Below are 27,253 nucleotides of genomic sequence, written 5' to 3'. Positions count from 1 at the left end.
TAATTCCCATATATAATGTTTTTTATGAATTATCCCTGAATACTCAATGGTTGAGAGAGCCATTTCCTCCATATACCTGATGAAAATTCTGGGCAAAAACAGGAAAAAGCCCATTGCAGTCAGAGGATGAATAATCAGATTCTGGTTCCAGGATGGAATTCCCTTACTGTGATGTAGTCATTGTCTTGGTTAGCTCTGAATATTCACTGATAAACAGACTTAGCCAGTACCAATATGAAACTGAGGCCGGAGTGTTTTCTGCAGTTTCTACATTTAGATAAAATGTACTGCTTACTATCAGTAAGAAATGCCAGGGCATTGGTAGAATATTTCCAAATGCTAGATGTTCATAAGAAGAACACCCTGAATGGTGAGTACTTTCCAAAACATTGTGCAGAGTTCAGATTTTGATAGCACTAAAATAAATGATTTATATGCATATTAAAGAAGAGAATTGTACAGTGCTATATTATTCAGGATTTGAAAACAAACCTCAGACACATTATAAATATTGAACCTCTGATATTACAACAAATGCAGCACCCTGTAATGCTAATTGACTGGCTGGCTTGGTTAACATGAGGTCCTGGCAATATCCCAAATGACTTTCAGGTATGCCATATATCACTGTGTCCTGACTGCTATAGCACTTTCCATCCATTCTGAAAGGTCATATGGCTTGACTAGCACCACATCTAATTCTGAAATGATAGTCAGTGCTCATGGAATAATTCAAAGTAATTGCAACACAATTTTAACTCTTGCCTGAGATTTTTTTTTTTCTGTAATTGCTTCCTTTCCTATTTCTGAAAGCTAATAAAAAAGTTTGGAGAGCCTAAGCAATCGGTATAGCTCCATTATATTGATGATTGTTATTAGTAGTAGAATTTCAGAAACATCTAATGCCCCAAATTTGACTTGGGGATCTATTGCATTATACAAAGAGGTTAAAAGAGCATCTCTGTACTAAGACACTTGCAATCTACATATAAACAAACAAAAGAAAGGGATAGAGGAGGTGTCAAAGACGCAGGCTGACAAGAACACCTGGGTCCTCGAGTTTAGTCTCCTGTTTAAGACAAATGTATGATACTTTCCCTTTTATGTATTAACCAAGCTCTGCCTTAAATGCCAATTAAGCTTCTTGCCCCTACTAATCCTACTGTAAGGTTGTTTCAAGACTTTACTCCTCTGATGGTTAAATATCTTCTTGCAATTTCCAACCTACATTGATTCATGGTTAGTTTATACCCATTTGATTCTGTGCCAGCACTGTCCTTTTGTTTAAATAGCTTTTCTGTGTCTCTGGCATTTAAACCATAGATATATCAGTCCCTCAGTGGGAAGATGGGTAACAAAGTCACATTCGAGTCATGCAGATTTTAGCTGCAGATGGTTTGCTCCTCATATGCACAAAACACTTTGGGCCAAATTCAGTGAGATCACTGAAGGAGAATGCAAAACTTGGCTTCTCTCTGTCCCCACGTGCACCTAACACTTGTATAATATCACTGCAGTAAAATAAACATGGTTTAAAACAGTGATTAGTGAGTCAAGACTGAAGAAATAACAAAGCAGTATTTGCACATAATTTAATCTCAATTCGTGGCCTTCCCAGAAACTATTGTAATTAGCAGTGGGACAAACATGGACCCCCAGATTAGACCCCTCTAACATGGAACTTCAGATCCAGAGTGCATGATTAGAGCCCATCTGTTTAATAGACACAAATTAGGACCCTATACATTCAATTCCCCTGAAGGGGGAAACTTCAGGTTTCAAACTCTGGGCTCATCACTTTCTTTATTTGAAGGAAAAATGTCACATGGGCTTTTAAAAGTCTTTTAAATGAGAGCAAAGCCATCACTCCATCACAACCCACCAGCAAAACCAGTGCTCGGAGTTCCCCAGGCTGCCTTTGCAATAGCGGGAATCTTACCTTGTTGCATTGTTGATCCTCGCTTCCAGGAGCTGTGCTGGAGTTAACTGATGTTGGTGACATAGCAGAAGGGAATAAAAAGAGCACAAAAGAAATCATTAAAAAGAGGAGGGATTTGTTGCCATGTAAAAGATACAAAATCTTGAACTCTGCCCTCCCTCACACAACTCCCATAGCCCCAAATCACAGGGGATGGCACAGTAGAGACGATTCTGTGAGGTTCTGAGTGCTCTCATATCCTCCTGAAATCAATGTAAAAGTGGAGGCCATTCACCATCTCACAGGCTTCCGAAATGATTGACAAAGGAAAGGTGAAACTAAAGAGCTGGCTATGTCTTTTCAACCAGTTATGAAAGCCAACATGTAGACAGACCACAAAAGTGGGCAGATGAAAATAGGATGGGGTTCAACGTAGACAAATGCAGGGTGCTGCACCTTGGGAGAAGGAATCCACAGCATACATACAGGCTAGGGAGTTCCCTTCTTGAAAGCACAGAGGTGGAAAGGGATCTTGGAGTCATTATTGACTCCAAGATGAACATGAGCCGCCAATGCCAGACTGCAGCCAGCAAGGCTAGCCATACCTTGTCATGCATCCAAAGGTGCATCTCAAGCCGGTTCAGAGAGCTGATACTCCCCCTCTATGTGACATTGGTCAGGTCACAGTTGGAGTACTGCGTCAAGTACTGGGCGCCGCACTTCAAAAGGGATGTGGCCAGCCTGGGGAGGGCTCAGAGGAGGGCCACCTGCCTGGTGAGAGGGCAGCAGGACAGGCCCTACGAGAAGAGACTGAAGGACCTGAACCTGTTCAGCCTCAGCAAGAGGAGACTGAGGGGGGACCTGGTGGCTGCCTACAAGCCCATTGGGGGAATCAACAGCAGATAAGTAGAGCCCTTTTCTCCCCAGCGCCACCTGGGGTGACTAGGAATAATGGTAATAAGCTGATGGAGAACAGGTTTAGGTTGGAGATCAGAAGGCAATATTTTACAGTTAGGGTGGCCAAAATCTGGAACCACCTTCCTAGGGAAGTGGTCCTCGCCCCTACCTTGGGCAAATTCAAGAGGAGGTTGGATGATCACCTGTCTGGGGTCTTGTGAACTCAGCATTCATTCCTGCCTGTGGCAGGGGGTTAGGCTAGATGATCTGTTCAGGTCCCTCCTGACCCTAGCTACTATGAAACAGATCCATGGCCTGGTATCTCTTCCTGTGTGTCCTTGCCCGAGGCTCCATGGCCATACCTGAGGAGAGCATGACTGAGTGTCTGATGAAGACTCTTCTGGCACGTGGATCTTACTGGCAGCCCATCCCTGGATCCTCTTTCAAGAAGTCACACTGAACATGTATCTTTAGAACTCACAAAACAATTTTCCCAAAGAAAATTGTCAATTTTTCAGTTGGTATTTTTTTTTTGAAAGGCAATTTAAAAAAAAATGAGGAACAACAAAAACATTTATTTCCTGATTGTTCTTTTGTTTTTTGTTTTTCTGCACAAGGCATTTTCCTTCTCAAAAAAAATATTTTGTTGGAAAATTAATAATCATCATTTTACCAGCGGCTCCTGCAGTGATACAATTACTAACACATGCAGAAGTCTCTCTCTTGGCAATGATGGCAACATGTGGGTATTATGAATATTTCTGTTTGTGTGCAAGCATAGTTTACTAGCATGTAGTACAGGGGTGGGCAATTATTTCGGGCGGAGGGCTGCTTACTGAGTTTTGGCAAGCCATCAAGGGCCGCATGACAGGCAGCCCGGGGCAGATAAATATTAATTTTCTAAAATTTTTAGGGGCCCTGTGAGCCAGATAGAATGGCCTGGCAGGCCACATCCAGCCTGCGGGCCGCATTTTGCCCACCCCTGATGTAGTACCTTGAGTACCTTCAAACTGTAGGTGTTTTGCTTTTAAATAAACCCTGTTCATTATCGTTAACAACTTTGTGCAGATTGGGCCTCACATCCCCCTGTTTTCCAGATTTGCAGTTTTATCACTTTCTCCACTATGTGACTGACCTGACAAGGAGGCAGATCATGCTGGTGTTTGACTTGCTGGACTGGAACGCCACCGGGGAGATTGGCCTTGATGAGTTCTACATGCTGGTGTGCATCCTGCTCGCTCATGAGGTCTGTAGCAGGCAGGTCTCTGTAGCCGGGGGAGCCGATGGCTTCAGAGAAGCTTGTATTATCCAGCACTTTCATAAAATGCTGTGGCCCCATAGCTGATTGGGTGGGACCTTGATTTCCAGTGAGAAGTGGAAGATGGAGGAACCGTGCACAAGTTAGCTCTTACAATACATTTCTGAAGCAGCTTGCTGGCAGCAAACACATCTCAGCTCACAAAATAAGCTGCCGCCACCTGCTGCTATCTGCACGATCCTAAAGGTAGCAGGAATAGAACCAGATTGCATTTTCATGGGTCAGCACTTGCCGGTCCTGTCAGTGCTGCGCAGCAGACGACATGATCTTTCTTCAGCCATCTTTGTAGGTCAAATCTGTTTGTCCCTTGATTGCTCGTTACTGGCCATCAAACCTGATGAGAAAGAAAATAGCACGGAGTGAGAATTCAGGTTGTAGGAAGGAAATTAATTTAAAAGCAGAGCTGCAGACAAGTCTCGAATCCTATGGGATATATTGTAGCCCCAGCTTTTCTTTCAGTGGGCCAGCTGCCTGAGTTAGGGAGTTCTTGGAGGGCGAAACACATCTTGGGCTACACAACTGGCCCAAGTAAACGCTGTTTCCATTCAAGAGGGACTTGAGGCTCTGCTGGCCATGTGAACCAAAATGGGACATTCAGTGCCCTCAGCACATTTTCATGCCATTTACCCAGTGAGCCTTCCTGCTGACAATTATTTCATAGTTGTACCAGTGTCCCACCCCTGGGGAGCAAACAGAAACCTTCAGGCAAAGGACAAGAAGGGTGTGTGAAAGAAAGCGCTGAGTACTTTTCTGTTTGTGTTGTAGGAAGGTTACTTCTGTTTTTCTCCTCTAGACTTTAACTGTGTTTGATACAAGTTTTTTTTTTTTAAGCTTTATTTGCTCTTAACCCTTTCTGTCCTGAAACAGAACCATCTCGAAAAGCAGTTCATTTATCGTCACTCTTGGCCTGTGTTTGAGCTGCTGGATATGGATGGAGGACATACAATTGGTCCTAAGGAGTTTCGGGCCACTAGGTTCCTCTTTAACATCAACAAAGAAGAGCTTGAGAAGATATTCAGGGATTTTGATGTCTCTGGAGATGAGGTAATAGTAAAGACACTGAATACCAAGGCCCTTAATTAAGTCCAAAACGAATCCAGAATCTCATTATACCTGGCAAGAGAGGGACACTTCTCAGAGCAGGTCCCAAACTAGGCAAAAGAGACAAAGAGGGGGTGGAAAATTAGGTTCAGAGATTTAGCAACTTGCTAAAGGTCTTGCAACAGGCTTGTTTGTAGTAGAAGTTGGGTTCCAGAGTCCCAACCCACAGCTGTGTTTACAGACAGTACTGCCTTGCCAGGAGGAAGACCTGATGTGGTTGTGGTAACAAACAGCTTATCATTCCTCCTTCTGCCTCCTCCCATGAAGTCAGTTTTGTTACAGACTTTGAAACTACTCAGATCAGGTCTTTGATGACTTCTTACCACATACAACTGTGACGTTTTGAGTTTGCCTGATTTGTCTGTCTGAGCTATTTCCTGGTATCCAAGACCCATACAAAAGTTATGAAGAAGTTATAGACATTTTCTTTCCTCCTGTCCCCAGGGTGAGACTTTGCATGTTTATGAGCTATTTTATTTATGAGTAACATACCTGGAAGAAGTGATGACTGAAAAGATGTTTTAAATATAATAGCAAGACACTTATAGGGAAGCAATTCTCTCTGGGATACAAAGATATATTTTCTTTTCTTAAATGTGTCTGATTACTAGCACTGCTGGCTTGGAGATACATACATAGGCCTGTGCAAGTTGGCAGCGATCTGATCCAGCCGTTTCAGATGCCAGCCATCTGATCTGGAGCTCTGGACTGGGTTTCTGCTTCTATCTGGCCCAAGCGGCTCTGAAGCTGCCTCAGAGATCCGGCCGTAGGGTATAATGGGGAAACAATGAAATATCTATAACTCCATTGTTTTTTTGTCTAATTTGGATGAAACTTGCAGGGGTGATAGCCCCTTCTGAGAGCATGAAGTCTGCCAAGTTTCAAGAAGATTGGTGCAGGGGTTTTGGGGGGGAACTGTATCCCACATTCTTGAAAGCAAAACTCATGCCACGTCTATGTGTTATAACACAGGGGGGTGAAAACTAGAGGGGTGGTGGCCCCTGGTGGGCCACAAAGCCTGTCAAGTTTCAAGAAGATCGGTGCAGGGGTTTGGGGGAAACTGCACCTCAAGCTGTGGACAAGCAAAACTCGTGACATGGGTGACCCTGTGTGTGTTAAGGAGCAGCAGAGTGAAAGCTGCAGGGATGGTGGCCCCTGCTGCGGCCATGATGCCTGCCAGCTGTTGAGGAGATAGGTGCAGGGGGGTTCGGGGGCCCTGCACCCCTAGCTGCTGACAGACAAAACTCATGACATGGGTGCTTGTGCAACTGACTGTCTGAATTGGGGCAATTGATTGTCTGTATTGAGTCTTTCCTCTCCTTAGTCTCTGCCTTTGTAGGTGTTAATTGATGGTAATTAACTGGCTACATTAGCTAGGTACTGTGTATTGAGCTGGTCCCTGAGTGAATTATGATTGATTGGTAGTGGTAACACAGTAGCTTAGCAGCCAGGCCTGCAGTAGTGTCTCCCACACCCCAAGGCACAGACAGTCAGTCCCACAAGCACCCATGTTGCAAGTTTTGCCTGTCAGCAGCTAGAAGTGCAAGGCCCCAGAACCCAGAAACCTTGCACCGATCTCCTTGACAGCTGGCAGGCTTCGTGGCTGCAGCAGGGGCTAGCAGGCCTACAGCCTTCACCCTACTGCGCCTTAATACGCAGTGTCACCCATGTCATGAGTTTTGCCCATCAGCACCTTGAGGTGCAGTTCCCCCCAAACCCCTACACCGATATTCTTGAACCTTGGCAGGCTTCATGCTCTCAGCAGAGACTACAATCCCTGCAAATTTCACCCTAACCAGACAAAAAACCAACAAAGTTATAGATATTTAATTGTTTCCCCATTATACCCCATGGCCGGATCTCCGAAGCGGCTCCAAAGCTTTTCCGAAGTGCTTCGGAAGCTCTGAACTGCTTCGGAAAGCCCTGAACTGTTTTGGAAAGCCTAACAAAGCCAGTGCTTCGATCTGGACATGCTGCTTTGGATGCCGAAGCATCCAAAGCTTCTCCAGATCCGAAGCTCTGTCCAAAGCCTCTCACAGCCCTAATACATAGATGGCTAAGATCAGTCTATGGCGAGAGGGGATCTGATAGAGTTTGGGCTTTCTAAGCACTGCTGTAATACAAATAATGGACTGTACCCAGTTTTGGATGTTAGTTACTCTCATTACTCCTCTATGACTGAGCTGCTTGCTTAAAGGCCGTTCTTTAAGGGTGATCTTGTGCGGTACTGATTAATACAGTTCTGAAGACGCTTGAATCTCTACCAATTAATTGCAGAACAGTAGAGTAAAAGTCACAGAGCACTGCATTACTTAGTAAAGTGCCTATCTGAGATGGGCGCAAGGTATTAAATCCAGATCCCACTTCCTCAAAGCATGCATAGAAACAGTGTTGAGCAGGATTGAGGAATCCAGAGCCCCTGCACTGATCTTCCTGAAACTTGGCAGGCTTTGTGGCCTCACCAAGGGCCACCAGCCCTGCAGTTTTCACCCCCCTGTGGTGTAACACATACACATGACATGAGTTTTGCTTTCAAGAATTTGGGGTGCAGTTCCCCCCAAACCCCTGCACAGATCTTCTTGAAACTTGGCAGGCTTCATGCTCTCAGCAGAGACTACAATCCCTGCAAGCTTCATGCAAATCAGACAAAAAACAGAGTTATACATATTTAATTGCTTCCCCATTATACCCCATGACCGGATCTCCGAAGCAGTTCCGAAGATTTTCCGAAGCACTTCGGAAGCTCTGAACTGCTTCGGAAAGCCTAACAAAGCCAGTGCCTTGATCTGGACATGCTGCTTTGGACACCAAAACATCCGAAGCTTCTCCAGATCTGAAGCTCTGGCCAAAGCCTTGCACAGCCCTAATACATAGATTGCTAAGATCAGTCTATGGTAAGAGGGGATCTGATAAGAGTTTGGGCTTTCTAAGTACTGCTGTAATGCAAATAATGGACTGTACCCAGTTTGGGATATTAGCTACTCTCATTACTCCTCTATGACTGAGCTGCTTGCTCAAAGGCCATTCTTTAAGGGTGATCTTGTGCGATACTGATTAATACAGTTCTGAAGACGCTTGAATCTACCAATTAATTGCAGAATAGTAGTGTAAAAGTCAGAGAGCACTGCATTACTTAGTAAAGTGTCCATCTGAGATGGGTGCAAGGTATTAGATCAGATCCCACTTCCTCAAGGTGTGCATAGAAACAGTATTGAGCAGGATTGAGGAGTCCAGAGCCCTAGTTGTAGATCAGGTTCATGTCTGAAACTGGGGTTGCACCCATCTTCACTATCTTGCTAAAATACTATTTTATTTTTCTCTCCTCCAAAAACTAGTCCCTGAACTACAAGGAGTTCAAGATGTTCACAATCTTCTGCATTGACAGACAGCAGAAAAAGGAGGAGAAAAAAAGTATTGTATTGAAGAAAAGCCAAAAATAAACCTTCCCAAAATAAATACCTACTCATTCCACTGGTAAAATACCCAGGTTTTATTTAAAGTAGGGCCCCAGATAACCACCTTCCCCAGCGAAAGTTTTCGGATGAGTTTAACATACCAGCTAACCAATGGATAATGGAAGTAATGGAGCAAACAATTGCCCATATGTATAAGTTTGTCTCATACCATATGAAAGTGCAAAATTGCATCTGGTGTCATTCCATATGGAATAGCTGATGCAATTTAGACTTCAGCCTCATGCTTCATGTTGCACACCAGATATGGTGTTGATATTGCTGTCACTCCTTCCCTGCTATATCAAACTGCCTGAGTTTTGTAGCATTGACCTGGCCCATCCCCTGAATAAATTGCGTTTGTTTGAGACAGAACACCTACCCCAACACACCAATTTTACCTCTTTTGAAGATATATGAAATAAAGCTAACAAATACAGATGGATCACCCATCAACCACTGGATTCACTCATTTGTGTCTGTTTTTTCCTTCACTTTACTCTTTTCTGCTCCATATTAAGAGGTTTCTATTAAAAATAGTGGAGAAGGGAATAGGATTTGGCCAGTCTCCCTACAACCTTGTTACTTTTGTTGTGGAGAATGGAGTCAACTGCAGGGAATGCATTTTCTTTGTTAAAATAATTCAAATTAAATCCACGTGAAGAGAGAACAGAAGGGATGGGCTGTTTCTTACGTTAAATATTTACCATTCATTGCCTGAATATAAAAACAAAAGTTTAATAAACCCAATTCCCTGTTCCACTGTATGCTTGCAACTGGGATACTGAATTCAATAACATCAGTACTTAAATTCCATTGAACTCAGTTTGAAGCCCCACCTAATATAATTAAAAATGTAAGGCCATAGTATGACAGCTAAATAAAAAAAAATACCATTTTCCAGACTTCTGCCAAGGGTTGTTACTTTAACCTTAGCGTAGGTGTGCAACTCGTAAGAAAAATACCAGTTTATGTCTTTCCCCAAAGTCACAGAGCTCTGCTTTAAGCAAACTGAGATAATTAAGCTGTTGAACCCTTAACCTTTTGGGACTGTCTAGAGAGAGATGCATGTTTTATAAGTAAGCCAGGGTGGAATAGTAGTGATTAATCTGTTTCTCTCCAAGTCATTTGTATAACCAAAGATATCTCCCCCCACAAAAAAAACCAAAAACAAACTGGCCAAATTTTTAACTAGGTACCCCCCTCAGGGCCCCAGTTTTAGACTAGAATTACTGCATTGTCCAAGGTAAATCCATGCCCATACAACAAAGGAGCAGAATGAGACCTAGAGCTTCTGTACTGATAGTGTAACTATGTCACTATACTGCTGTTGCCAATGCACCCTATCAAAGGCACAGCATATGCTAACGGGTTTTTTTTGGTTGGTGTAGGTAGGTCACTTCCCTGAGAGATCTAAATTAAGCCAATAATATCCCTTTTCTGCTGATATAGCTTCACCTACCCCAGGGTCTTTGCTAATATAGCGGATGTCACTGTGCCAGCAAAAATCTGTAGTGGTGTAGACTAAGCCAAAGACTCTCAACTCAGGGTGTTTCACTTTCTGCTGTAATGTGACCCATGGGGACCAAACTCAGGCAAGTCTGTAACACAGTGCACACTAGTCCTACTCAGGGTTTTGGGACTGGAAGGGAAGAATACAAATTTTTTATGGGATTTTGGAAGGTAGAAGGTAAATACCATATTGGAGTCTGGCCAGGATAGCAGGGTTAACACTTTCCACAGTTAAGCCTACATAGATTTTGTAGTCTGGTATAGAGAGAGATAATTGAATAGCTTCAGATGAAAGCTGGAGTATATTCACAAACACAAAGCACATTTATCCCATGTCCATTAGGAACGTGGGCTAAATGCCCTCAACACTGTAAACTGTATACGTCAGCTATATAGTCACAACTACTGCAGCTGCACAATGGTTTGTATTTAGTCTTATATACACACAGTACAAGTACTAGGAGGTGTAACCAAGCTCTAGACCTCACTCTTTTCCAGAAGCAGCCAAGACTGAGATTCAGCTATTATGCACCTTTGACTTGAAATTCACTTTCCCTTTAGCTCTGTGGTTCTTAAACTTTTCAGACTTCAGGCACTCCTTTAACTTCTGAGAACTGAGTGGCACCCCATTTAAAAAACGAATGTATTACTTACAGTGCTTACCTCCTTGCAGAGGGGACAAGCAGCGGGGGTGGAGAAGTAGCCAGGCAGGGACAACCTGAGGCTTCCCTTATCTGCTTATCTTCTCACACCTGAAGCCTATGCTTGCTTTTGTTTGCTTCTCTCTTCACACTTTGCTTATCTTCTCACATTTCCTGGGCACCCTTTATAGGACCTTGCGGCACGCCAGGATCCCCGGTTGAAAATCATTGCTTTAGATGGAACGAGGCTGGTTCTAAATTGAAACAAAAAGCTATTTGTTCTATATTGGACTTCTGGACACCAACAGGAGGGCATGGGCCTCTTTATTACCACTTTACCACTGATGCATCTGTTACTTGAACAAGTGGCAATAACAAGAGATAAGATTATGTCATTCCCTAAAATCATAACGTACCAAACAAAAGGTAGAGTAGCTATTTATTATGGGGTTGCACAGGAACATCTCTCTCTGCCAGAGAGTAAAGAATGGAAGTTAGGCAGAAAAGGTTCTTTGGGTAAATGTAACATCTGTTATTAGACCAAATAAATAGTTGGAAAATTGTTCTTTCCAAGCTTTCAGGCACAGATACCCTTCTTCAGGCATAGGGGGAAGACTGCTGTTGTTTTGTGTTCATCTGGATGGAATAGAAGCCAATATGCAAAATGAAGGTCTGGGCTTATTGGATGGCAGGCAGGTTATAATGTGCCATATATCCAATGTCTGTATTTAGTCAATCTACTGGATTTTTGTATCCAGTAGATTTATGGAGTTTATAGTCTGGTCTACAAAAGGTGTTTTGTAACACCTATAAACGAGGCTATGAACTTCACTTCATAAATCTACTGGATACAAAAAAAATCATTGACTAAATACAGACATTGGATTTATGGCACATTATAACCTGCCTGCCATCCAATAAGCCCAGACCTTCATTTTGCATATTAGCTTCTATTCCATCCAGATGAACACAAAACAACAGCAGTCTTCCCCCTATGCCTGAAGAAGGTTATCTGTGCCTGAAAGCTTGGAAAGAACAATTTTCCAACTATTTATTTGGTCTAATAACAGATGTTACATTTACCCAAAGAACCTTGTCTGCCTATGTCCTCAGACCAACACGGCTACAACCAATACCCCCGAAAGAATGGAAGTTGGTATTCAAGTCTTGAAGATATTTTATAAGCATATCTGTTCTTCCCCTACCACAAAAGGAAAGAAAGCCATGAAGGACTTCAAGAACAATGCTTATGTTTATTTCTTTACATTTGGTTCAGATGCTTTTCCTACATTCTGCTATGAAAGCACTCAAACCTTGTACCTATTCACGAAGAAGAGTTAATGGAGGATGAGAAAGGGAGTAAGATGAACCAAAAAAGGATAATTTATACATTTAATTAATCAAGTCTACAAATTCTGGCAAAGTTAAAAGGCCATAATGATATTTCATTGTACAGGGCAACTACACCATCCAAATAACCTGGGGTATTCAGAAACCTCCAAATACCAGAAAGGCTAAGAAAGTACAGACTGTCAAAAAGCCCATGGCTGAATCGATTCAATCTTCGCAGGTCAGTTTAGGTTGCAGAGATTGAATCAATAAGCAAGTGAACACACATTCACTTTTGATTCCAGAAATGCAGCCACATGCCCACAGTGGGCCAGGCTAGAAGCCAGGGGGAACTACAGCACACCTCCCTGCTCAGCTGGAGCAGACAGCTTGGGCCAAGGCTAGCCCACCCACCCTGCAAGGGGAGGTTTGCAAGGGAGATGAAAAGCATCCTCGGATGCAGCCGGACTGTGAGCTAACTTGAATCTGGAGAGGATCTGGGACAGAAATTCAATAAACCAATTTAACCTAAATTAGTTAAGTTTGATGCTATATCCACGCAGGTTTATCTGAAACCAGCTTTGGCCATTTTGAAAGTGGTTTATGTGCACTCACCTGTTGTGTTACAGATCTGAACCAGTTTCCAACCACGTATACCGATTTATGTGTAATTTCTGTCCCTAGCCAAAAAGTGTATTCAAACCCACTCAGTGTTGTGGTGATGGAGATATTGCTGCATTTTGTGGGTGCTGGAGTAACTTACCTTTTGGCCTCTTTTCTGTCCTTCCCCAGGAGCCTGTTTATCTAGTGGTTGCAAACCTTATTTCCCAGAAAGATGGTGCTTGATCATGGGTGTCAAACTGAATGGCATGGAGCTGGATTGGGCATGCAGACTGGCCCTGCATTCTGGACCCAGCACATGGGGCTGATCTGGTGCAGGTGTCACATGTACCGTGTGTCCCAGACTGGCCCCATGTGCTGTGTGCAGTGGGTGCCTGCCCAGTCCCATGTACTGTGTACAGCACAGGGGGTGAATCCAATGCGCACCATGTGGAGGTCCAGTCCAAGACCCAAGGGCAGCATTGCAGGCCCAAAGATAGGGCTCTGCAGGCCATATCTCTGACACCACTGTGCTAGAATTTTTTCATATTTATCTTTAGGATTTTAGCTTTGTAACCTTCTATGGCTGGCTGTCTAGCTATCTAAAGATTGGAGGGATACACCAGAATCAAGTAACCTAAACAAAAAAATGACACTGAGTTTGTTTCTTAAGGCATGGCGTTTCCAGTATTAATTTTATTTTTAAATCCAGGAAAAAAGTTATTTCTTTTTGCCTTTTTTTTTCCTTTTAAATACAGGGAATTTTATACAGCATGTCCAACTCTTAGAAATTCATGATGTTTTGCTCTCATTGTTATAGATATCTCCTATGTAAAAATTTCACATAATTTACATTTTAAAGACAACCTACTTGTGCTTTGCAGTTTATTAAAAAATGTGTGTGCACACTAATGTGATATGTCAACCAAGTAACAGAGGTACAACAAAATATACAACGCATCTTAAATGTAACCCAATGTTCACAGCATCTCCAGATAGGTGAAGACTTATTTAGTGGACTGAAGGAACCAGGGAGTGTCTTGCACAATGAATAGGTTTAGTTCTAAAAGATTTAATTTTATAAAAGTTACAAGAAAAAAAAGTCACATCACTGAAATTCCCTCACCTCTCTCTCACAACCTGTTGGAACTGTGTTGTTTTTTGCATCAGTACCAAATCTAGCACCTTATCCTACTTAATATGAATATTTCTTTGTTACATGGCACGCACACAACAAACTGCGTACAAAAAAGATTTACCATAAAAATGAAGATATTTATTCAAGAAGTACAAATTTGATGGTACCAGCCATCTTTGGAAGCCACTACCATGAGGCAAAGAGGACATAAACTTAAGTCCCTTGCTCATAACATGTGAAAGTGAAGTGTTTTACAAACTTCCAGCTGACTAATGCACAATTTTAGTCATTGGTCAAAGTCCATCCCCAGTTTTCTGACATTCCCTGGACTTAGAGAGAGGCACAATTAGGGTCCTTGATATAAGACCATATTTTGTTATTTTAATAAAGCCACATCATCTGAGATTTCATTTGCTTTAAAATTTCCTTACACCATCCTCCAGTCAGATTCAAGTGGTCAAAAAAATAAAAGAGATTAAAAATAAGAACAGTAATTACAAACTAAAAAAACCCCAAACCTTTTTGGAACCCCAGATAAACCAGAATTTTAAGGCAGGAGTCAGGATTTTAAGTTCTCTATTTGCCACATGGTTCTGATCCAATGGTCTTCATTTTGAAATGTACAAATACAGCATTCTATTGGATGGATTCTCAACAAATGGCTCTGCTCAAAAGGATAGCAATACACTTCTTCATGGACAGCACAAATGACATATTTAAGAATAGTTTCAAAATCCATAGTAAGAAACCCAGTTGGGTTAAAATCCATCGCCTTCAAATTATTTGAGTTGTGTGTGGCATATACACCGTTATATTCCTCTGGAAGGATAAGTATAGCCCCAAAGACTTTTGGGGAGTCCACCATCTCCTATGAACAAGAAACTGCATCTACACAGCTGAGGAATATTTAAACTGATGAAACATGAAAGGAGAAAAGCCATTTGCAAAATGGAGTAGTTAAGAAAGCTTTGTGAAAATGGAAGTTCTGAACAGGCAGACTCTTATACAGAGCCATTAACTGACCAAAATTTTGTAGTTGTGCAAATTAGGCCATTCTTCACCTTTGGAACAAGACAGAAGCAAAGTTGGTGGAAAAGTCTGTTTTAATTTCATCAAGTTCCTAAGAGGGCTAAAAAATTTAAGGGGCAGCGCCAAAACTTACTACCTATTTTCTTTCCTTCTCTTTTTAAACAGTTTGTGGACTGCATAAAATATACCCAGTTTCCAAAAATCAAGTTCTTTAGACTTTGCTTCTCAAACATCCAAATTCCCTACTTCAAAAAAATGCTATGCCCAACATTCACAAGCAGTTATCCTATAGGCTTATACATTTGGGGGAGCCAGGAGAGAAAGCTTGTTTCACTAATGGAAGTTATTTCCATTTCAAACAAGTAGAGTAGATTATAGGGAGAAAAAAATAATCAAGAGTCCTTTATAAAAAGTTTTTTTTTTTTTAACGTAAACATTTCTGCATAAGGTGCAGGGTCTTTAAGAACATATTTACAATGACATACAAAAGATTCTGAGAAATATAAATCAAGAGTCAGAAATGTAACTTTAGCATTTGCATTTATGAATACGAGTGAGATGGACAAATGTATAGCATTCTATTTGTTAACACTTATGCAGCTAAAATGCTTTCACAATTCTGTGGTTCAAAGCAGCCCATCATTGCATCAACTAATAGAATTTTTTCTTTTTCTTTTTTAAAAACTAACAATGGATATATAGATGCAGAAGCATGTCTGATATCATAGCTATATTTTATCAATAGGCCACCTGCTTTATCAAATATTATATAAATTGACCATGTTGCTTTCTCATGTCAATGTGAAGCCTGATTGGTTCTCCCCAAGTGAAAAGATGCAACTTTTTGTGAAAGGCAAAGGGAGCTTTTTTTAATTTCAATGTTACTTACAGCCAACCAACTACCATTAAAAACTAGAACTTCATTTTCCAAAACATTTCACATCTCCAGAGGCATAGAAGTTGTTGGTTTTAAGTTGAAAATGTTGTTACTGTCCCAAATAAGAATTTTCTGTGTATCCCATTATTGTAATACACAACCGGCTAATAGAGCAGTCCATAATCCAAATTTACATGCTACGGATGAGAGTAATTTCTTGTTCTTTTTGTGGAAAAAATATATGGGGGGCCCCTGTAGCAGAGCTAGCCACATACGTTTCTAACATTTGTTCCATTTCTAGTCATTCTTTTGCAGCAATATAGATGTAGTGTTGGTGCTCCTTGACCTTAAAACTATATCAGGAGTGGAGAAATCAGCCAGCCCCTTCTCGGTCAGGGGTAAGTGACATTTTTGCATTAACAAGTACAAAAAAGTCCTCAGAACTGTGCATAAAAATTTGATCCACTGGCATCACTTAATGGCCAAAGTTAATCAAGCGTGACATACAGTGGGCTTGTGGGTCGAATGAAAACTTTGTCCTATTGCTGCTCATTTGTCTGTTCTCTGTTTTACCTGATGCTATGTTTGTTATACATGCATCCTGAGTTATATACTTGTGGCCAAGGACACTGTACTCTGTAATGCAGCACTTTGGGCAGGATGCCAATGCTATAAAATGAACACTGCACTCGCACTACTACCTATCAGCTAGTCCTGACCAAATCTGAACGTACATATTAAAATAAAATCATATACACCTGCATTCGCACATATTTACCTTTCTTGTGCAATGAATATAAATTGTTCGTTTGAGACCACTAGGTTTTCAGGCCAGCAGCTGGCAAGACTTTTTCACTGCATTGGTGAGGGCAAGTTTGTAGCCAGAAGCTGCATTTTAACATGCAGATGACCCGTTATGCTCCGAGATGCATGTACAAAGATCTCACCAAGTCCAATGGATGATGCATAAATTCAGCGGAGGGTAGAATTCAGTCCTTTGCATTTGTGTTCATAGAAGAGAATTCTGCATGACTACCAAAACCATCCATCTCACAGATTAGACAGAAGTGCAGTATTTCTTCAACATGTATGTGTATAGCCACATTTTTGTCTATATAGGATATGTTTAACCAGTACCACATACCTACATACGTATGCTCTCAGAAACTGTCTCCTCTTCTTATTGGGAGAATCATTACACCTTCTGACATGTATTGCATGACATTTCTGTGTTTCCGGTTGGGTGGATGGGGGTGGTATATAGCAGTTTATCAGGAGGAGGGAGAAAGTTAATATTTGCTTTCATATCTAAGAAAATGGTTTGCCATCAGATTGCTTGCTTTTGAGATGTACGCTTGCAGGAAAAGAGAACAGAAGGAGTGAGTAAAGGAGAGTATATTTTTAGAAAATGGTTCCAGCAGTGATCATAACCAGAAATGCTCACCCCCTACGTTCATGAAGACCAATCAAAGGTATCATATCTACTCACATACCATATCCCCCCAAATAATACAGACAACTTGTTTTGAGAAGAAAGAATGAAAAAGAAAGATTTTTTTCCAGAATCTTAACTGCTACATCATGGGATGAACATGGCTGAATGCTGGTCCCAAACAAGAGGAGTGCAGTCGGAACTACAGTTCTACAGCTCAGCAGCTGTAATAGGGTTAAAACAACTGTGACCTTGAAGGATGCACCCTGCCCTTCCTTTCTGGACTGGGGAAGAAGCCCATTGCTTCATGGCAGCCACTAGGCTTCAATTCTGATGCAGAAAATTCACTTCCCTGCTTAAGACATGCATTCCAATTTTTGAGGGCTGATATTTAAGGGAAAGATGCATATGATATGCAAGTAAATACAGGACTTAATACATCCTCTCCTGTCCCCTTCACCAAATTATTTTATGTAAAACCTTGTTACATGTTACAGTTTAACATTCTACAGCTGAAGCGTCTCAAATTATGTGTGGAAATTCATTCAAACTGTCAGAAACTTGTATTATTAAAAACTATATTTGGTAACAATTAAACTGTGTGTGAAAATACATCCTACAAAAGGATGGGAGGTACAAAATATTTTATCCTAGTTACAACTTTGCTCCTTTTGAATAGCTGTAGCACTTTTCCCCTCTTCTAGAAGTGGTTATAGGGAAACTGCATCATAAAAACAGGCTAAACAAAGATTTATACTGTGTCTTAAAAGACAAGCTGCTCCTGGTAGGAAATTACTACCCATCACTTAGATAAGCATAACATCTCTTGTCTTACCAAGCACCATTTGAAGTGTTAAAATCCATGAGATTTTAAGGCCTCTTTGCAGAAATCCACTATTAGTTCTCCCTTCAGGATGCAAAATACAGATTGTGATAGATTCAATGTGTATCAGCTGGATTTTGTCTAAAAAATCTAGAGTTTACTGTGAAAGTTCAATCACCATTATGGGGATAAACAATCCAAAAAAAATTGTATAGATCAGGGTTTATTTGTTTAACTTTTTATTTAACTATTTATTAAAAAATAAATGTGGAAGTCAATTTGGTATTAATGAGAAGTAAGAGATTAAATACAGGCTCCTTCACAGAGCTCAGTCAATTCACTCCATGAAACTGTTGCCAGGCTTCAACATTCCTCAAGTAGATGGTCAGCAGTGAATTTTGCAAAGGAGCTTTCTGGGGATTTTTTTGGACACATGTAGTATGGTGACTAAAATGAAACTTAAGTTCATGCTTGTATGTGACAAAGTAAAAAAAAAAAAATAAAAAAAAAAAATAAAAAAAAAAATCTTGGGGCTTTGAAAGAGGTAGTCTAGTGCACCAAATACACTGCGCCACCTAGCTACTGAAATGTATGAAGCATCTGGGTAGTGTGGAAAGTCTCACGAGCTTGCAATCCAAGTGAACTGTGCTCGTTCCAACTTTATACTGCAGTTCATAAAGGAAACAAGCTCCTGCAAGAATGTGAAATTAAGTTTTATGGCATTACTAAAGCAGCTTTTCGTTGCAAGTTTAAAAATATGTATACTAAAAATGACTCTACTATCACAGTAGAGCCACACTTGATGCGTGTAGATTTAGGGATGGAAGACAGAAAGTAATAAAGACTGAATAGGCAAAATAGGAGTTTGGGAGGAACGAAGTCATTTAAATGAGCAATGACTGTAAACTTAAACTTGGTATTGAATAGGGATGGGGCAGATTGTTTCAGTGAAGGAAAGACCACAGAGGCAGAAATGCAAAGAGCCATTAAAGGAACAAATTCAGTTTCTTTTTTAAGCAAGACACTACTCAGTAATTAGATCTATTTTCTCAACATCCTATTCAATTTTAATTTTGATAGGTGAAAACTATAACTGTTGTCCGAAATGTTAAGAAAGGGATTTATCTAGTCCCACAAAAAGGGGGATTTGCATTCTGAAGGGAAAAGCAAGAGTGTTAAACCTAGGGACTATGTCCTGAGTTGCCAATGCAGTGAGGATATTTCCAATTTTATTGACTATAAACTCAGCAGGTCCAAAACAGACCTTGAGAACAACTATTATTTCTACAAGCAGTCACATGAATAACCAAAACTTAGTGTGCTTTATATTTTCTTTCTTACCATTTTCCACAGTGTGTGCCGTCAGAGATTTTAGCAAGGAGAAAACAGCAATCAGTCATGTTTGGGTATAACTGAGATTAGACTATTACAGCCTGCATACTAGTGTCTGCTGATAAAGGTCATTCTTCTGTTTCTTAATCCTAGGTCAGTGCATCTTTTGTGATCAGCTCGCCTTTTGTTGTTTGTTTTACAAGCTTGAAATGTATGCAGTAATTGGGTAGGCATGTATTCAGATGCCAGCCAGCCTGAAACTGCAGGACAAGTTACCCTAATAGCAGGTAAGTTTACAGTACAGTACAGTACAGTACATGAATGTTTTTTTAAAGTGTACATTTACTAAATTATTGCCCAATGCTTCAGAAGGCAGCATTACCAACACATTGAAGCTAGCAATGGCACGGGACTGTGTGTCATCATCTTGGAATGTACTAAAATTTGTTGGTCTGAACATTAAGAGGAGCCACATTTAGGGTGGAACACAGAATGAGGAAGCAACAGAAAGATCCATCCCTCTGTCCAGCTCTTTCTGGACAAGTTTCACTATGCCCCAGGAGTAATCTGACAAAGCACGAGTTAAGCCAAAACGGAATCATCATAAATAGCTAGCAGGCTGGAACTACCATGAACAGCTATGCTTCTTGGATGAACTGTAAGAGGTGCTGATTTCCTGAAATAAGACCATTTGGTTTATTTTTTATTCTAATAAAAGTGCTCTCTCCATGCATCAGCACACTGCCTACAGTTCCAAGTGTCACTACATTTTTATTAAGTGACAAACCCCTTCCCCACCCATATACCCTACATCTCCTTCATTGCTCTTGCTCTGCATTTCTTGTGAGGGTAGATCAGGCAAATCCCAAGGGACAGTTACTATTTTTTGTGTGTGTTTGTTTTTGCAAAGCTCCATCACAGATGGAATTCTTTTTGCTGGTCTTTTCTTAGAACCAATCCTTTATCAGGAAAAAACCTCAAAAATGAGAGCAGGGAAAGTAATCCCATGTGACAGAGAAGGAAAGAAGAATCAACAAACAAGAAGGATCAGTTTTCCACTGGGGCTGGGTTTGCTAAGGGCTGGCTCACAATGACTTGCACCACGTAGTCCTTCGGTATTTTCAGCTCCTCCAGTTTCATTTTGTCTGCAAGTGGCCTGCCTGAAAAGAACCAGCGCTGGCTGCTGGGCTCCACTCCCTCCGCTGTATGTAGCCGCCTCTTCATGTGATACACTGTGTCCATACTGCGGACCATAAGTTTGAGGTCTTTGCCTGTGGAAAGACGTAAGCGAAGCTGGCATTCATGCCCAGAATTGGGTGGTGGATCAGGAATATCTAGAGTCTCTAGGTCTCCTTTCTCCTCTATCATGTTGATGGGTGGGGCCAGGCAGTAGACTGGAAGTTGATATCTGTTGCCCAGTTCATCATAGCACTCTGTAAGAGCACCTTTGGGAGAAAGAGAAAAACACTAGTATAAATGCCTATTATATTTAAAAGCAAACCACTAGAAACCTCTGAAACTCTTGTGTTCATGTAAAGGCACAGCTTAATGCCATGTAGGCTCAGCAGCCCCTTGATTTGTGGGATATACAGTTATATAAAAACCTTGGGGTCTGTTAAAAAAACAACAACAACAACAACAAAGAAACAATGTTTCTTCCTTTTTCATCAGGGAAAGATGGTAAAGACTGAAAGAAAAAGAAGTAAGCTTAATTACTTTAGTGGTGGTGTAAGAACTTAGAGAGATGTTATTCCCTCATACACTTCATAGAAAATGAGTCCCTTAAATTGAAATGCAACTCACACATTCAGCTCACTAACTCATCCCAAAATATTTGGGGCATTTTGTGAGTTTGATAAATTACAAACCTGAGCCAGTTACATCAGGTTGTGGGTGACCCAAGAAAAAAGGCACAAAGAAAAGGGAAAAGAAAACTTGTTGCAGAGCCCCTCCACCCACCAAAAATGCTGAAGTTGGCTCAAAAGATTCTCGCTGCTAATGGGAGACTTAATCACCCATTTAGATAGTTCTGCCAATCCATGTAGAAGAGAGCTGAGTTATCATCACATAAAGGTACGAATGGTAAACAGGAGTTTACAGATACAATTAAAAATCAGAAAAAGTTTTGAATCTATAGTATGTTACCATATATCTCAAACGTCACACGTTTGAATCCCGTTTACACCATGTTCTGGTCCACCATGATGGCAAAAACACTTCGCAGAGAATGTAAAGTTATCCAATTTGTAGCCTCAGACAGGAGCTTTGTCATTACTCATGATGCAGATAATGATCAGATGAAAACTCGGGAGTTTTCCAAAACTTTCAATAGGAGTCACAGCTTGTACACAGTACAAAATAATTCTCACCACAGAAGTCCCAAGGATTGCACTGAGAAAATAGCAGCAGCATTTTATCTTTAGTACTGCAGTTTAAGGTTTAAGTAACTTACAGCCAAAAATTCAAGCCTGGCTACTTATGTCACAAACCACATTCATACCATTATTCAGGAAAATGAAATTTGGAGGAAACGACAGTCTTTGATTCCATAAATTGGAACAGAAATCACTTCTCAGTGGAGGTAGAAAGGATGCATTTGCATGCCAAGGAAATGCTGCTGCTACTTTGTCTTGGATTTACCTGTTTTAACGAATTTTCACATTCTTGCCCCTAGATGGGGCACATTCACTTGCAAGATTATCCATCCTTTTGTAGTTACAAATGTTTGAAGATGAGCCAAGTCCTTGAGCTACAGAATATTTAAAAAACTCTTTGACTCTGCAGTTCTGCACACACTACCCCAACTGTTCCTCATTAGAAATTAAGGCCTTTTCTGGTTGGGGGCTTTTTTCATGCTGACAGCAACTTGCCTTAAACTTTGCTGTTTGATCAGCAAAAATTACTGCAATATGAAATTATAACTTGGGGACATACCATATAGCTTATTTCATTCTGACAGTTGCATCTGATGCTACAAAGCTACTTTCTTTGAAACAGAAGTGTACACGTTTCTTTAAAAAAAAAATCAATTTTTAAAGACCCTTTTTTATCTCCTTCCTCACCTACATAAATTAAACATACAAAAATTGTTTGGTTAAAATACAACTGCCTCAGGAGCAGCCGTGTTTCAGGAATCTCTTATCCATTTTTGCAACTTGCACTGAATTTGTTTCACTGTGGGTTCCTTAAATAATTCAGAAGAATAAGCGTTGCAGCAAAATAAGCCTTTCAAAGACAGCAAACCATGTTAGAGTAGATTCAAAACTTGGTAGGAACATCAGTGAAAATGAAGTATTTTAGTTATATGAAACATTACTGAGAACAAACATCCAGGTGAATATTTGCCCCAACCTTGCCTGCTCACGTTTAGTATCAAGTCCTTTTCTGAGAGCTGTGTAGAGGACAGTTCCACTACATGAATGGAGGAAGATCAAAGGCTGAACCATCCATATCAGTTTGTGCTTCTTATGAATTTCACACTAAACCAACCTTGACTAATTAATACTCTATCTATAGCTCACCAGGAACTTGGAGTATGACAGGAGAAGATTTCTGGAGTTCCTCATCTCAAAGCATTTTTATGGTATAACTGTTTACATTTAACACCTAATTCATATAGCCAATGTAATCCAATGCTGCAAAATTAATTTCTGGTTTGAGCGCTTGACTGAACAAAACCAACAGGATGAGAATGCTTATAGGGGAGAGATTACTCTTGATATACCTAGTTCAGTGCTTGCGCCCTAAAGCAATGATTCTCAACCGGGGTTTTGTGGCACCTTGGTTGAGAATACCCGAGATCCTTTCAAGGGTGCCAAGGATGCCACACAATGTTTGTAATGTTAGGTGCAAAAACACGATTCACAAGATAAACCCAGAGGTTTAAAATAGGAATCTATAATGTTAAAAAAATTCTAACCTGTTGTGGGGTCTTTCTGGGTTTTCTGCAACAGAAGACTTGCTGTCCTATTTTTTCTGTAGTCAAAGAGTGAGTGAAAACTAGGAGCTGGGATTTTCTGAGGGGTGCCTTGAGTTTGAAAAAGGTTGAGAACCACTGATCTAAAACATCCACTCCTGCCATTGTTGGAGACACGATAGAGGGCTAGATGAACCATTTGTCTGACCCAGTATGGCACTTTCTATGTTCGAGTCCCAAGATATCTAAACTATATAGCATCTATTAAAATATAAATTTTAAATACATTTGCCTTACAAGAAAGCTATTTTTTGGGCTGTGGCAGAGCCAGGCCATCAAAAGGTTAACACAAAAATATTATGGTAATATACAGTTAAGACAGGCTTACTAAGAAATTTCTTCATCTTCCATATCCTTACCCGTTTGAACCAACACCAAGGTCAAGGCCTATGCTATAAACACCAGCTTGCTTAATCATAATCAGATAAGCAAACTGAAAAAACAGCTGCTAAGTTGGAACACTTTTCTTGGTATGTGCATTCCATTGTTTGACGATTTGGGGTTGGGGTAATCTACAGTTACTCTCTTGCCACTGAAAACTACACAGCCTAACAGGAGCTTAGGAAAGACTTATGCCATAAATAATGATTCTGAACCTTGCATTGCTCATGTCCATTCTTCCTTCCCCATTGAAAAATATTTTTAAGACTTTTGATCATCTTCAAGCCATTTGTACATGGTCTCAGGACAGGATAATTCAACTAAGGCATAGAACAAATTGCACCAATAGGTAGGTAGAACAAGTAAAATGAGAGTATCCTGGTTGCCAATGGAGAGAGGTTTATGTTACCTGGGAGACAGTGTTACACATCTAACATTATTCTTCATTGGATGAGTTCCAATAAAGTGCCTGGCATTATGCAGATCAAAGGAAGAGAGGGGTCCCTTTCTCAAACACCTAGTAACCACTTCAGAGAAGAACAGAACTATGAAAATATAACCCAACTAACGTCCTGCTCTAGTCCCTTGTAGCTGGTAATTCATAGAGGTTTATGAATCTTCTGCAGTCTCTGGATTAAGAAACCCAGGATCTTTAACTAAGGCAAAGGTTTACATTTTAACTATGAAAGTGCAGGGAATCAGACTTGCTGGCAACTTATTTCAGGGTCCTGCACAGAACAGCTTATATACTGGAGGCCTGTAGTGAGTGTCACATATTGATAACTTTAAAAGTGATGTAGGCTGTATTCACAATTAGAACCAGGCAAACTCAGAGTGATTTATAGAAATGCAGTGAAATTCATATTAGTTGAAACAATGTTTGTCAATTATTCACTAGCCTGTCTCACTAGTGGATGAATTTTCCACATTCAGACACCTGCAACAGTATTATATATATTGCAAAGAGAAGAGGAGTGTTTTAACGATATAATTTTATTATTATATTGTACATATTTTTGTCCATCATATTGAACTGTTTTAGTGAAAGCTGTGAATAATCTACAACTACTCAAAACTTTTGTTTTGCGGTTACAGTTGAAAACCTTCTGTTTTGATCTTTTCTGCGTGACATCCAAGCTTATGTTTAGGTCAAAGTTAACCAATAAGAAGTGTCATTAATCGACACATAAGATCTTAACAAATATGATGAAAAGAAGAAAATTCACTTTATAGCTTCCTCTATCACCTGGGCAACAAGGAGCCTAACAAACTAGTTAAGGGAATCCCATGTGGATATATTAAGGACATGGACTCTCTTAAACTTGTGACATAAAGCAGCACAAACAAACTTCAAAGTTAAGATGGCTCCATCCTCTGCTTTTTCTATTATTAATGTTATTTATTGAATGCTGACAGTGTGCTCAGAGCTGTAACTCAGAGGGCAATGCTTCCTGTCCAATAGGCTTACAGACTCATTTAAACAGACCAAACAATATACCTGGGAAGACATAAAAGGAACAGGTGACTAGATGAAGGTCTAATTTCAGACTCTTCTTGGGAGGACTATGATATTCCAGCAGAATTGGCTAAGAAACAATACATAAATCTAGGAATCACAATATCTACCTAGACTGTTATCTTATAAATCTGAATTCTCCTTTTAGTTTGGTAAAATTACTGTTGTAAAGATATCACATTTCAGGAGAGGGGAAAGAAGGAGAGAACACTATTTTAAGCAGTTACTAGCATCCAGATGTGAACCAGCATTTCAACTTTAATAGGCTTCTGGGCTGTCTGGTAAGCTAAGTACAGTGTACACAGCCAAATACGTAAGAGGCTGGGAAGGCAGAATAAATAGCAACAATAGGAAGAAAGGGGAGGCTGATGCTACATAAGAGCACTTCGAAAGGTGGCCAGGTATAATTATATATCACTTCCTCGAGAAACTAGAAATTACCACCACTGTAAGCAGGATGCCTTGTGCATGGCATTAAACTACATCCTCCGCTGCCCTGTGGACACTTCTTGGTTGAAGAAAGGCTAAGGGACTTCACCCTGACAAAAAAGGCACTCATGCTGAAGTGACAGGCAGTTAGCAGCTCTATTCAAGTTGCTTTCTGGCAGAAGCTACAATCTCTGTGTCACTGAACGTTCATTCTGGCTTTTGAATTTTGGCTCAGTGGTCTAACGGAGGGATGACAGGTCCATGGCAGCCTCTGCTCCTCCAAAACTCTGCTTAGGCATATGCGCTGAAGGCCTTGGCAAGATGGTCACAGGGATCTGAGAGAGGCATAAAGGCCCTGAGGCAGCTACCAAGATTTCCAAGCAACTCTGTTTAGGGATGGCCTGCTTGCCTCACATGAAGGTAACCCTAGAAAAGATGGCTAAAACAAGCTTTGTCTCGGTACTTACAACCTGGCTCAACTGATTTTATGAACAGAACTGCTTGCTGTAATATATTGACCCCTGGATAAGACTTTGATCTTGATTCAGATCTGAGGAAAACAGCTGTGTTGAGTAATGAGCTTGCATGTTTCAGAATTGATATTGCAGTTTTTCGGAAACTTGGCTCTCAGATACAAGCTTCATAAAGGAGGAAGACTACACCACGTACTAGTACGGTAAACCTGAAGGAGTAAGGAGAGAGCATGTGTAGATTTTGCCATCAGAAATGAATTTATGTCATCATGTGAAGCTCTGATTGCAGTGTCCATAAGTACCATGACACTTCAAGTAAGACTACAGAAGGGATTCATCAACCTTGTTAGTGTCTATGCTCCAACTCTTCAGGCTAGCGATGAGAAGGACAGCTTCTGTCAACAGCTGGACAAGCTGATCTGCAGGATTCCATGGAAGGAACCCATCCTAATACCTGCAGATGGAGCGAGGCACTGTGAGGCGAACTGGATCAAGTTTTGTGATGACTGGCATAAGAGGAGGAAAGAATCTCCCGCTCGGATTCAGAGCATAGCTAGTGTGTGGGTATGCCCTGCCTGTGGGTGGGACTGTCATTCATGCATTGGACTCAGCAGCCATCAGAGAACTCATTGGTGCATATAACATGCTCTGTAAAGAGTGATGGTGCCAATTGTAAGCAGGAGTTCTTAAGATTTGCCCTAGAAACAGCTGGTTCATTTGTTCTCATTATCAAAAAAAATCTACTTTTCAAAAACATGTATGGTATATATATAGTTGAACATGGGGAAGACTGCTCTAGGAACTGGTGACAATCAGACTTTCACCTGATTTGAATCCTGTCTGCATCAGTTATACCTGAAAGTCATCACCATCTCATAGCAGCGGGAAGTCTGGTATGAAAAGAACGGATCTTATTCTGTCTCCTGGAAATCAGTGACTACACTGAATGATCCTTTCAGCTTTGAAGTTGCTTGGCTTCAGATCACAGTTGGGACATACTGACAAATCAGTGCAGAGAACCTTGCACCACCATCAGCTGTGTCACCTGCCAAACTGGGGGAAGAAAGAGACGACTTGAG

The 27,253-nt window shown here is 40.8% G+C and overlaps 2 protein-coding genes across 3 annotated transcripts in view; one reads left to right on the top strand and one right to left on the bottom strand.

The window, feature by feature from the left end:
- Window positions 1-202: 202 nt before the first annotated feature.
- On the top strand, window positions 203-9,068 carry EFCAB9 (EF-hand calcium binding domain 9). Its single transcript, XM_006270864.4, has 4 exons — window positions 203-370; window positions 3,913-4,061; window positions 5,001-5,177; window positions 8,570-9,068. The coding sequence occupies exons 1-4, from the start codon at window positions 235-237 to the stop codon at window positions 8,672-8,674; spliced, it is 567 nt and encodes a 188-aa protein (XP_006270926.2). The 5' UTR covers window positions 203-234; the 3' UTR covers window positions 8,675-9,068.
- A 4,376-nt stretch (window positions 9,069-13,444) lies between these two features.
- Window positions 13,445-27,253, bottom strand: part of UBTD2 (ubiquitin domain containing 2) — a 94,804-nt gene continuing 80,995 nt past the window's right edge. For both annotated transcript variants that reach the window (XM_014597653.3, XM_019478525.2), the window contains one exon: window positions 13,445-20,844. In XM_014597653.3, the coding sequence (XP_014453139.1) occupies window positions 20,447-20,844 (398 nt within the window). In that variant the 3' untranslated portion in view covers window positions 13,445-20,446. The remainder of the gene's footprint in view (window positions 20,845-27,253) is intronic.

Source organism: Alligator mississippiensis, chromosome 9, assembly GCF_030867095.1.
Source record: "Alligator mississippiensis isolate rAllMis1 chromosome 9, rAllMis1, whole genome shotgun sequence".
NCBI classification, from domain to species: domain Eukaryota; kingdom Metazoa; phylum Chordata; order Crocodylia; family Alligatoridae; genus Alligator; species Alligator mississippiensis.
This window is presented reverse-complemented; position numbering and strand designations above follow the sequence as displayed.

What these genes read in the sequence shown, in the direction of transcription:
- EFCAB9 (XM_006270864.4), top strand. Translation starts at nt 235, where the DNA reads ATGAAACTGAGGCCGGAGTGTTTTCTGCAGTTTCTACATTTAGATAAA. An exon ending in TAAGAAGAACACCCTGAATG is followed by an intron (nt 371 to 3,912) that starts GTGAGTACTTTC and finishes CCTGTTTTCCAG; the next exon opens with ATTTGCAGTTTTATCACTTT. An exon ending in TTGATGTCTCTGGAGATGAG is followed by an intron (nt 5,178 to 8,569) that starts GTAATAGTAAAG and finishes TCCAAAAACTAG; the next exon opens with TCCCTGAACTACAAGGAGTT.